We start from the raw sequence: 13,654 nt of genomic DNA, 5'->3' as shown, positions 1-13,654 counted from the left end.
GCGAGCAACATCGTCTGCTCTGGCTCTTAACAGCTTCCATTTAACACGGCGCTCGGAAGTTCGACGGACTCTGCTTCCCTGTCCCTCCCCATCCTTCCCTCCACCCCTCAGGTGCGATTGCTCATCCCATCGCAGGAGAGACCCCGTCCCCGCTGTGTCGCTATCAAGGACTGTAAACCTGTAGCGGCAGGAGGAGGCTGCAGACTGGCTGTCAGCGGCTGTCCACGGTCACAGGGCCCAGTCCTCCTGGCACGGCAGCCAGCCAGCCTGCCCACAGAGGGCGATGATTATGTTTAGAGATTTGTCTTTGTGTTAAATGAAGATGTAGGGTCTGTCTGTGTGTGTGTGTCTGGGTGTCTTTGTGTCTGTGTGTGCGAGTGTGTGTGCGTGTGTGAGTACACGCACACATTTGCCTTTTGCTTTTAAAGCTCCTCGCCTCGTTAAGGGAATTAGCTGATGTTGAACCGCATATCAAAGTTCACATTTGTCCTGTTGGGGTTTCAGCCTGGTGTGTGTTGTTGGTGTGGTGAACGTTATTATGATCTAGAATGCAGCCAGTCTACTGCAGTGCATCCCAGAACTGCAGGATGAAGTTCTCTTGCATATATCACATGTAAAACCCTGCTAAAATGATCCCCAGCGGTATTACCTGTGTAGTAAAGAACAGTGAAGGCATCTTATAACCATAGAAAGTAAAAAAAGAAATGTGAAATGTCCTCCAATCCAATGGTGAATTTACCAGGGTAAACTTGCATAAGGGATCCAGGAACTGTGACTTCTGCGTACAAAAGCACCAGTGTCTCTTAGCTGTGTGTCTAGATGTCTTGTCTGCAGCTTGTTTTAGAACCCGGCTTTCAGGTCCTGTCACAGGCGTTTCAGATGTTTTTATATCCATCGCCTGCTGTTTGCCGAGGGTCTCTGTACCACCTGTGAAGTGAAGGTTAGATGATCGAGTTTTGTAATCTCTGGGCTCTCTTCCTGACAGCTCCCCAAACACCCTTATTTAAAAAGTACTCAGTCCAATCAGGACAACCTAGATCTGTGTTTTTTGCTCATTTTTACTTTACTTTTTCTTGTTTGTGTATCTTCTCCTTAATTTATATAGGATATTCTGATACGAATGGAATACATATACACAAACATAAATATTGCTTTAAAATATTCTAGATATTAGTCAGGAAAGTTATTTCTGTAGACCGAGTTGCAAAGTTTTCTACTTGTCTTTGAACTCAACGACGTTCTAGCTGTCAGCCATTTTAATTAACTTCCTGAGGAGGCGCGCATAAATTTTGCATCTCCAGACGTCTTCCCGGGTGTTGTGTGCGAACAGTAGAATCGTAGACAATGAAATATGATTTCCTCCTGGTTTTGTATTCTCAAAGAAGGCTTTTTACAAGAAGTTTCCCGATCGTTATGCAGTGTTGTTGTGTTCTGAATCTGGACTCCCACACATGTCTGAGTATCAACTTACTTCACACTCGCAACATACACTTTTTCCCATCTTAAGATCCTACATCTCCCCTAAAAATAAATCTCTGTTTTCAAATTCATTCCTCTTTATGCAGGCTGTGGGTTTAAATTATTCATCAGCTGTGGAGTTCTTCTCCAGGAACAAAAACTGCTGGAGAAACTGCACGGCACTAGACATTTAACAAGCTATTCCTCTGTTAGACTGCATTGCTTCCAGTATATATTACTGGTTTATACTGGAATGGGTATTAGTGTTTTATTTTTATTTTTTTTATAACATGTTTCTATAAACTGGGAAGGAAATATTTTTGGAAACAATGTTTTTTAAGTAACTGTTGGAATGCTTTTCAGGTGTTATTTCGGAAAGATACTGATTTTCCCCTTTTTTTGGATACATTGTAACCTAGTGTGTTGCTCCAAAACAAGATCATTTGTATTTAGTATTTGGACATTATTTGATATTTAACAGAACAGGGGAGCCTAATTTGATTTACAGCGTCTGCTATTTCTAAAAGGAAATAAAGGAAAATATTGAATAATTATTAATAGTTGATATCCCTTATTTTTAATTATTTTTCTGCATTTTAAATAGTGAATGCAGGTGTATGTAAATAAACAGTTGCCAACTTTATAACCTGTCACTAACAAGCTTTTTGAATACTAATGCATTTCTATAAACAGTGAAGATTTGTAAATTACTGTTTCTGTACTGCTGTAGCTGAAATGCTCCCCCCTCCGCTTTCTCTCTCCCTTCCATCCCCCTCTCTCTCCCTCCCTCTTCCCTCTCTGCCTTTCTCTCCCTCTCTCCTTTCTCTCCCTCCTCTCCCTATATAAGTGTGTGTGTGTCTACCATAGTCTTTTGTGTATACATAACATTCCCCAAAACAAGGTTGTGCAATATCTAAATTAAATATTATATACCAAGGTTATGAGAGATGAAAATCATTTGTTTTAAAGAGACTAATGCATTTGATCCCTTTAAAAGAAAATCCTGCAGATTTGTAGGTGTTTTCTGAGGCTGAATTCTCACTGTGGGAAGTAAATGTATTGTAGATGTCATTCTGTATGGTAGTTATTGATACACATATACTTTAGTAGCTAGTTTTAACACTGAACGCAGGATGTCAAGTATGCTGTATAGCTGTAAAATGCATTGCACTAACCTACACTATTATCAGCATCTGTATTTTTTACTTTTCACACCAATAAATATGTATTAAATGCATACCGTAAAACTTCAATTAAACGCCCCGGAGTTTATTCCAAATAACTGCAAGAAGCCCCGGCAACTAACTCGTATACTGCAATGTATTAACATTCATAAATACAAAGACATCGCGGACTCCTGCATTGTAGAAGTGGGCTAATAGGCCAGGCTTTTATTTTATTTTTAAATAATTTGGAAATACTCCTTTAACCAAACCATCACCATTATACTCCATTAATGCATTGTTTATGTTGCAATTGACAGTTTGTTAAATCACTACAATTAACAGCAATACAAATATACAGCAATATCTTAAAACTTGCAATACTCGCCGAGTCTCAAATAGCAGCCGGTCTCATCACATGTTTTTATTAATTTATTTTTTTATTTTTTTATTAATATATTGTATATATAGTTACTGAAAACAAGAAAGATGCAAAAACTATAAAAGCTGATGTAAATATGTTGTGGAAGGTAATTTCAAATGTATTTATGCATCTTTAGAAACTGTATCGATTTCCTTTATTTGTCAAACATTGTCATTTTGTAAGAGCAGTAAAGCTTTTGTTCACATGATTACGCAAATCAACCGGTGACTATTGCGCGTTTTACGATATATTGGTTTTCTTTAACGCAGGAACACTTTACGTGATACTATCGGATTCTTCGAGTCTGAGTCACAACCCATAACCAGCTCATACGTTTCACTTTACAGCGGCCTGCGCTTACGATGAATGATCTGCTCACATAGGGTCCCATTGTCTCTGCTAATGACCTCAGCCAATGCAGCGATTTATATTACTGTAAAGTATGATAATTAATCAATCACATTTTTGTTCTTTCATTTGCGATGCGTAGATTTTGCACGTTATTCATTTAAACGTTCCTCTGAACATTAGCAGCAAGACTGTTTCTGTGATCATGATTGTTGACGTGTATTTTCTATTTTAATATATTTATTCAAATTAAGTCAAATTCAGATGTGCCTAACCATTGTGTTCCAGCAGGTTAATCTAAAATTACCAATGATTGTATAAACTTGTTCAAATTTTGGTGCTGTAATTTTATGCCACGCATCTTAGTTGAAATTAAGATTTTTTTTATGTGATGCTCTATTTATGTACCTTTTTAATACTCTATTGCTTATTTATCCATGTTTCAATTAATGCTTTAAGATGTTCCTATAACGTATACAGCTTTAAACTAAAATTAAGGGTTTAAAAATATAGTCTAGTGGAGAAGATCTCCATCATTTTAAGCTTTATCTTTTCACATTTTCTTAAGTTCACCAATCATTCCAATGTGATGTGCTTTTTGTTTAGTGTTATTTGTGCACTCTTCCCTGTCTGTGAACTTAAAACCTGCCATCTGATAACATAATCCTTGTACCACCCGTTAAAAATACCACCGTAGTGCTTCCTCTTCTAAGTCTTGGGTCAGCATCCGAGTTATGATTTATTACCGACTCCTCCTCCCAATAATTACCTCGCCATGCCATAAGATGTAGCATAAGTGAGGGAAAAAACCCAGTCCTATCCACTGCAGAACCTCTGACTGACAGTGTTTCTTCCCCCCTCCGTGTTTCTAAATTAATTACAGTACATGTACAGCGTTTCCTTTTTAATAGCGTTTGTGATTCATAAGGTAATGAAATAAAGGTGCATTTTACTGTAATTGAACATACAAAGAGGAATTTGAGTGAATGCATTACACTGAATGTTGTGTGTGTGTATATATGTATGCATGTAAGAGCAGCCTTCAAATAGGGGTGACACAACACCAAGCACACACACAAACTCACACGCACACACACATACACACAAATACAAACACACACACACACATACACACACTTACACTTACACACACACACATACACACACACACACACAAACTCACACACATACACAAACACACACGCACTCACACATACACATACACACACACATACACACAAACTCACACACATACACAAACTCACACACACACACACACACAAATACACACACACACATACACACACATACACATACACACACACACACACACACACACATACACACACACACACTTACACACATACACACAAACTCACACACATACACAAACACACGCACTCACACAGACAAACTCACACACATACACACAAACTCACACACATACACAAACTCACACGCACACAAACTCACACGCACACACACACACAAATACACACACACACATACACACACACACACACACACACATACACACACACACACTTACACACATACACAAACACGCACTCACACAGACAAACTCACACACACACACACATACACACAAACTCACACACATACACAAACACACGCACACACACACATACACACACTCACATGCACACACACGCGCTCTCACACACACACACACAAACTCACACACATACACAAACACACACGCACTCACACACACACGCACTCACACACACACACACAAACTCACACACATACACAAACTCACACACACACACACACATACACAAACTCACACACACACACACACACACAAACTCACACATACACAAACACACGCACACACACACATACACACACTCACATGCACACACACGCGCTCTCACACACACACACACAAACTCACACACACACATACACACACACACACATACACACACTTACACACAAACTCACACACGCACTCACACACACAAACTCACACGCACACACACATACACACAAACTCACACACATACACAAACTCACACGCACACAAACTCACACGCACACACACACACAAATACACACACACACATACACATACACACACACACACACACACACACATACACACACACACACTTACACACATACACAAACACACGCACTCACACAGACAAACTCACACACACACACACATACACACAAACTCACACACATACACAAACACACGCACACACACACATACACACACTCACATGCACACACACGCGCTCTCACACACACACACACAAACTCACACACATACACAAACACACACGCACTCACACACACACGCACTCACACACACACACACAAACTCACACACATACACAAACTCACACACACACACACACATACACAAACACACACGCACTCACACACACACGCACTCACACACACACACACAAACTCACACACATACACAAACTCACACACACACACACACATACATAAACTCACACACACACACACACATACACAAACTCACACGCACACACACATACACAAACTCACACACACACACACACAAACTCACACATACACAAACACACGCACACACACATACACAAACTCACACGCACACACACATACACAAACTCACACACACACATACACAAACTCACACACACACAAACTCACACACATACACAAACTCACACGCACACACACACACACACACTCTCTGGTAACTTTGTGGCTCCCGCAGACCTAGATGCAGATGCTAACGCAGAGGGGGGTTTATCCATGGCAGTAGGAAACCTTGGGTTAAGCGGCTAATGGGCAGGGCGCTCTCATTAAAACGGGACGGCTATTTTCTTTTTCTGTCTTTTGGGGAGTGGAGTGTTTTTCCCCAGATCGTGAACTTGTGTGCCAATTTCTCATTTTCGCCATCCTCCAGGGAGCCTCGCAGGACGAGATTTTAAGTATCCCGTGCTGCTGTTTTGTTTCTGTTCGAGAGAGCAACGCGCCGTAATGGGTTAAACGACATATTCGCTAGTTGTAGGGAGGTTGGGTGGTGGGGGGGGGGCTTTAAGGGAGAGAAAAAAATATTCTTTTTTTAGTTTTCTTTTCTAGCGTGGTCTAGTGGTACCACGTGACCGCCCGTGTGCCTGGCAGCCTCTTTCTTGTTGATCCTCGGGAGACCATCTGTGCTGGGGGCATTGATTAGAGTGTGTCTGCCGGGATTACATCGTTTCTGTTGCCATGCCAACTAATCAGCTGATTTCGGTTTCCACGGCAACAAAATGTCAGAGCTCAGGGTTCCGTAACAGGAATTCGGCAAAACAGCAAATGTTTCCTTAATTGGCGCTACTCTTTTGATTTTAGATTCTTTGTCTTGAAAACCAGTCTAGCTTATAGAATTTGGATGTATATGTGTTTGTTTGTTTGTTTGTTTATTCTGCCATATCATTTTGGAGGGAAGGGGACCAATGAGCTTATTGACTCTGATTTCATAGTCGGATAGGATACTACTGCTACTACTACTACTACTACTACTACTAATACAAAATAAAAACCTGACTTAAAACATGGGATTCTTTAGTGTTTCCAGCATCTAACTCATATAAATATAGTTTGTTGGGGGGGATTCACTAATAATGACATGTGGCTTTTGTGTGCTGTGTTCTGGCATCTCCTCCCGATCCAAACGTGAATGATCGGACCGCGGATCTGATGAACGTCAGCTGTTAGATATTCTGTTGCGTTTGGATAAACCGACAGCCTGGATCCTTGCAAAGGTTTAGATTAACTGCAACTTCTTGACCAGCCCAGATCTGCGCTTTGTGAAATAGAGATACTTGTCTAAACTGTCTCATTATTACTACTGAGATATATATATATATATATATATATATATATATATATATATAAGTGTGTTTGTGTGTACTTTTTAATTTCTGATTTACAATCTAGCATTATTTATTATACCCTTGTTTTAATATTGATAATAAAAAACGCTATAAATAATTGATATGTTTAATGGAAGGGATCACAGAAAAAACATCACCCTCTCACTTCCCTCCCATCTCTCTTATTTATGACATGTTGTTGAGGAATGTCTGGGAGGTTTATTTTGCCAAAGGGTTTTGAGGAGCACGATTTCAGCCAGAGAAGCTGAGAGGAAACTGCGGACAGCAGATTCTGCCTACATTGTTTATTGTCCTTGTAGCAGCTGGGGAAGAATAACTTAATTTCTTCAGTTTCTTATGTGTAGTTAACTGATTATATATTGCAATTTATAAAATTACGACAAAGATAGGGATTGGGGGGGAACAAAGTTATTTATCAAATATCCTGTTTCTTATCATTTAGTCCCCAAAGAGACCACATTGCAAGAAATATCTGATTTGTCCCAAAATGTAAATTTCCTTGAATAGCCTTAATTTAAGTGTAGGGATTAATTAAAATAATGACGAATAATAATTAAGATTGAACTTTTTTTAAAATGTGTCGAATAAACATAAGTGTCCTCCAGATGACTTCCACCCAGACCAAATTCTTTCCGTTTGCTTTAGACGATATCATGTTGAATCACATTTCTCTCAGCTTGGTGCGGCTGTGTTATTGCAGGGATCAGTTTGTTGCTCCTACAGTTTTGACTACAGGAATCCTATGCTATGTTGGTTTGTCTGTATTAGCGGTATACAGTCATGTTTAGAAATAATGTTCCATCATTCCATAGTGTCCTTTGAAGAACAAGAAATATGTACACGAAAATAAACAAGTATTAAGAGCTTCGAGAATGCTTTTCTTATATTTCCGGCAGTAGGCCTAACTTGTTTTTCCTCTGTAGACAAACTTATCTGAGAAATCACACTCCCCACAAATTTCCATGCAAAACCTGTCAGGATTGGAAGAAATTAGGCCACACTATGAATATATTCATGTTCGTATGCGGGAGTCGCGCTGGAGGAATATGCATGTTTAGTGCTACTGTTCTTACTTAAATCTGGGAAAAGCCCGTTTTAATTGCCCTTGGTTAATTAGCACATGTGTAACACCTTAAAGGCCTGAAAGAGAGAGAGAATGGAGTTTAGTCTGTGCTTGTGCGGACAGCGGATCTCAGTTGTGGACAGAGTTCTCGAACCCTTTGAAGCGGCACCGAGAGAGAGCGCAGAACCAAGCCGCCGTTGAGCACGGCCTGCTGCCTGTGGCATCGCTGCAGTCATTAACCCTGATGTCCTGATGTCATTAAACGCTAACGACACTTTTCCTTTTCATCTCTCTATCTCCAGGTTTGTACTGAAGGGCGCCTGATCCTCGAGTTCACGTTCGACGACCTCATGAGGATTAAGACTTGGCACTTTACAATCAGACAGTACAGAGAACTGGTCCCGCGCAGCATCCTGGCCATGCATGTAAGTTTCGCCGAAGCCCAGATTGCTCCCCTTTAACCCTTTTGTCTTGTTGTACGAACAAAAGTATGTTCCTTCCGTCTCAAGAATAGACGCAGACTCTTGCTGCTGGTAATATGTTGATGGAGTGGGGCTTCTGCTTCCTCCTTCAATGCCTTTGAGGGACGATTGAAATAAAACAGGTGCCCCCATCTGGAAGCGTTTCTAAAGCACTGTAGCAGTTAAGCTACAGCACACCGCCGCACATTAAATAAATCCCCTAAACACTGTGTAAATATGCTGTCTATTAAACTCTTAATCACTATAAGTAGGAAAGTAGGAGTATGAGATGATGTGTGGAAAAGGCTGAGTGTATCTTTCTCAACAGGTCGCCTAGCTCCTGTCATTTGTTGGTAAATGCAGCTGCACTGACAGAGCTCAAGATATTTAATAAAGTTGTGTATTTCATCGAACACAGCAGCCATTGTTACATTTGGGAAATCCGTCAAGTTCTTTTGAAAAGTGGGGAAAAAGACCATTATCCACTTCAAGCTCCCATCTTCCATCGTTTTGTCGTTTGGCTTTTGGTGGGTAGGGAAGAATCTTCATTCTTCATCTCATTGTTTACTCCAGGAATAAAAACCTGAATTGCCCGTTTTTATGACAGCTCGGCTGCTGGTGAAAAATGGATGGCAGGAGAGTTGAAAAGCACACAACCAAAAATAATGTGAAGCCGCTTTTGTGCTTTTCTTGCCTGGGTGGTGGTGAGAGTCTTATTGGCATCGGGGTCAGGGATTTTCTAGGGAGTTTATATAAAAACTGTACCGACTCGGCAGTCCTTATTGGAGGACAGTAGGTGTGTTAACATCGGCACGCTTCCAAGGTTCCAGTACGAAAAGAGGAGTTCTGGAAGGTTCTGCGTGAACTCTGACGGACGTGTTCTTCAGCCCTGCTTTGCTCAAACGCTAAGGACTTATCCTAGCACAGAAGGTGTATTTTCTGGTGTAAATACTGGTATCTGAAGGAAATGGTTGTAGCATTTACCCAGCAGCCAGTGCATGTCCATTTTCATTGCTGCACTGTTAGAACTAGCTGTTGTTTGTGCTTTTATTTAGTATTTGTCCTAATTTAAGAACTATATCATAAGCAGACTTGAGTAAGATTTAAAACTTTTTCAGACCGGTCACCCGATCCTCTTCAACCATTTGCTCTACCAGCAAGTTGAATTTCTTACTCGAGGTTCACAGAAAAGCATCTGAAATCGGTATCGGTCTACATGATTAAGATCGAGAACAGCACTTCGAGTAACTAGTGTCTGTTTGGAGCTCGTATTTTAAAGTTTAGTTTTTACGGACCTGTTTAACGTGGGCTCCTGAATGAATTCCCACAAGGATATCAAGTTTAGTCTGTGCCCAGTGTAGGTGTAGTGACAGCCATGGGACTCCCTTGTGTGGCTCCTCATCTCTGTGAAAGGCTCCCAGCTGTGGCAGGAAAAGTATTGTACTGTGCATTGTAGGGCTTTCCCCAGGGTTGTTAGGTACTTTCCAGCCGAATTACAAACCAAATTATCGAGTGACTCTATACTGAAAAGAATCTGATCATCTTTTATGCTTTCTTAACTCTACCAAAGAAGAAAAAGAAACAGGCCGACACTCCCTAATGATCACAGTTGCAAATCAAGCTGGGAGATGCTCTGAGAATGAGTCCCACCATAGACCATGATATTGGTGGTATCATCCATATATCTCCATGTATTTGAGGTGGGGGTTTATTCTCTCTACGTAACCTCCGATTTAATCAGATCTCCATTTGGAATTATGAGCCATTAAATTGGTCCCTGAGGGTATCTGTCTTCGTTCCAATGCAAAAAAAATAAAACGATCATTGTAGAAGCAGGAGAAATGTTTTCAGCAGCACAAAGCATCTGTGAACCTCCTTCCTTTGATCATAGCTTTCCTTAATGAGGAGGGAGCGGACTCTTAAGTCACTGAAGTCTAAAGCCAAGGTATCAGCCCAGGAATCGAGACCCAGGCTTTACACATACAGCACTTATTCTACCTAATTGATAGCTGTAAATTGACCAAGTTCCCAAAATTCATTAACAAGATTTTTATTTTTATATGTAAACTGAGTGGCTGCTTTATTAGTTTCACCGCCCTAATAGCGAGTAAGGATGCGAGCCCATGCCAACTCCATTGCTTCCCATAGTTGTTGCAAATTGGCTGGTAGTGGATCTCTACTCCGAATAGCCCGTTCCGTCTCCTCCCACACATGAGCACTGTTGTATTTGACTGACTATAGCCCGTCTGTTACTCTGCTCAAGTTGTGTCAGCCTCCCTCAGCCTCTTTCATCGACGAGCCGTTTCCGCCCACAGGACTGCCGTGGGCAGGGTGTTTTTTGGGTGCTGGACCTTTTTCGATACACCAGTGATACTGTCATGCGTGACAAGCCCAGCAAGGGTGGCTGTTTCTGACATTCTCATACCAGCACGCCAGCACCAACTACCATGCCCCGTTCAAATCCTGTGGACAGGCCACACGTTTTAGACACGCAGAACCTGTGAACCCCTCCTGATCTACACATGCATCGAGCACTGGAAGTAAAAAGCGCATCGAGTTTACAATGTGCAGCTCTCTCCGCGCCAGTGGGCCGAGCGGCGCTGTCCGTGTTAAATGCAGCTGTTTACCCTGGAAGCACATTGCTCAAAGTTCTCGTCGGCCTAATTGTTTTACCGCCACAGTAATGATTTTCCTTTTGCACCTTCACTGCCAGCACCGCACACTCGAGCTTCACTATTTACTGCCTCTTCGACTACAACAACGGTCAGATTCTACACTCCGAGCTACGAGGGATTCGGTAGTTGGGTTTCTGAGAAAATAAACCCTTTCAGATTCAAAATAAAAGATATTCCCAAAAGATGTGCCAGCTCGTTGTTAATGCAAATCACTATCATGAGTAAAATATGATGGACAAATGCTGTATCCTAAATAACTCATTGTGCACTTCAGTTGGATTTGCATATGTGCATACATTGTCTTTGTATAACGCAATGTGCTAATGTAGTGTTTATGTCCTATACGCTAATTTTGCTGTAATGTAAAATATTAGCTATTAAGGTAAGTGTTTGTGGGGCATGCAGCTGAGAAACCGATGATCTCGAACATGTATTGACGTGTGTGTTTGCTGTTGCGTAGCGTAATGTATATTTCTTTCTCCGGTTGTTTCATTCATTGTAATGACAATGCGGTGTTTAGCAGTTCTGTCTGACTGCACAGAGAGAAACCGCTGTAACTGAGTAACATTGAAGCGCCTTCAGTGTTTCTCAAGCGCAGACCTAAAAAGCCTACAAATTAAACGTGTCGTACTAATCTTTCCTGCTGTATTTTACATCAGCATTCATCACTATCATCACCCCACTTTCATTAAAGCACAACACACTATTATTATTATTATGATTGAATTTGATGTAGAGATTTTAAATATGATTTAAGACTTGATGTCTTTCACCTGCTTGTGTTGACTGTAGGATCTTAGAAGTGTCACGAGGAGTGGCAAACTGGGCATTGTGGCAGAGTGGCTTTCTGTGGGTAACGAAACCACATGGTCTTTATGGTCCAGGAGAGCTCAGTGACCCACAACCCTGCCAGTGCAGTGTGTTCTGGGTCTTGTAGTGAGAATATATGCACAGCTAAAGACTCCAGTCAACATCAACAGACATGGATTAAATCTGCACTTGTATGTTATATTATGTATGTATTCATTTGTTAATTACACAAAAAGACATTTCCCTGCGCAGAGTCCAAAGGGCTCAATTGTGCTCTGAGTGCTGTGGATCTCACTTAAACTGTGAGTGACAGGGCAGTAAATGTCACTGGGTTCTGCAGATAGGAATCGGATGGTTCCCCACGGACTGTGTTGTTCATAATTCTTGTGCTGACAATTAAACTTATTTTTTCCCTTCATGGCCTCGGCAGGTGCTTCTGTGAACCGTCCTCCCCCTGCGCCCTGCTCTCGCCCGGTGTTGATATTGATTTTTGGTTTATTTGTTGCGGTATTCGAGATTCCTGAGACACGCTCTTTTGTCATTAGCGGATCATTGAGAGGAGGGGGAACAGAAAACTGATTTATGAACACCATATATATGATGTAGGGTCACAGGGGAGACCGAACAGAAGTAAATCTTAATAAGCCCTTCAGTGCTGATATTTATCAGTCCAATAAAATTCCACACATTCTTTGCTTATGAGGCAGGGACCCTTTTTAATTACAGGTTGTTTTGTGTGATTGATAAGTGTCTCTTAGGTTTCAGTTGTTTAGAATAATGTCATGCTAAACACTTTCCCGCATTTATTGACACAGTAAAGCATCGTGTGTTAGTCCTGCTGTTTTATAAGATTAAAAAGCCTTGCTTTTTCTTAAAACACATACGCAAAGATGTCCCATACTGTGCTGATGAACGGAAAGCATTTGTTACGTGGCATATCACACTGAGAGGTAGACAGGATAGATGTTTAAGATCTTATCGCTGTCCAGCACACACAATAAAGCAACAACCATATCCGACGGCTTGTCTTGCATCCAATAACAGACAGCCACTCTCTCGCGCCCTGAGCTCCGTGTTGGCCGGTCAGCAGAGCTGTGCGGAGACGGCGGTCGGTCTCGGGGGGTCGAATGCACAGGTCAGTGGGCTGTCTGGGATGTTCGGCCCGGTGCGCTGTGGCAGTTGGCCATCTGAGCTGCAGGGTAGGGCTGTCAGACACACAATCCCACTCTGGCTTCTGTTCTTTAACCAGACTGGTCTGATTAGCTGATTGACTAGATGGGTCAACTCCTTCTCTACAGGCTTTTTATCTAGTGGCCCCTTCACTCAAAAGAATTGTTCGAG

General features: G+C 41.4%; 1 protein-coding gene across 3 annotated transcripts in view; it reads left to right on the top strand.

Moving 5' to 3' along the window:
* Window positions 1–13,654, top strand: part of LOC136764218 (LIM domain-binding protein 2) — an 86,760-nt gene that overhangs the window by 55,062 nt on the left and 18,044 nt on the right. For all 3 annotated transcript variants that reach the window (XM_066718072.1, XM_066718070.1, XM_066718073.1), the window contains exon 4: window positions 8,670–8,792. In XM_066718072.1, coding sequence (XP_066574169.1) covers window positions 8,670–8,792 — 123 coding nt within the window. The remainder of the gene's footprint in view (window positions 1–8,669; window positions 8,793–13,654) is intronic.

The sequence above is a fragment of the Amia ocellicauda genome, chromosome 12, assembly GCF_036373705.1.
Source record: "Amia ocellicauda isolate fAmiCal2 chromosome 12, fAmiCal2.hap1, whole genome shotgun sequence".
Classification (NCBI taxonomy): domain Eukaryota; kingdom Metazoa; phylum Chordata; class Actinopteri; order Amiiformes; family Amiidae; genus Amia; species Amia ocellicauda.
The sequence above is the reverse complement of the archived record's forward strand: the minus strand, read 5'-3'. Positions and strand labels throughout refer to the sequence as shown.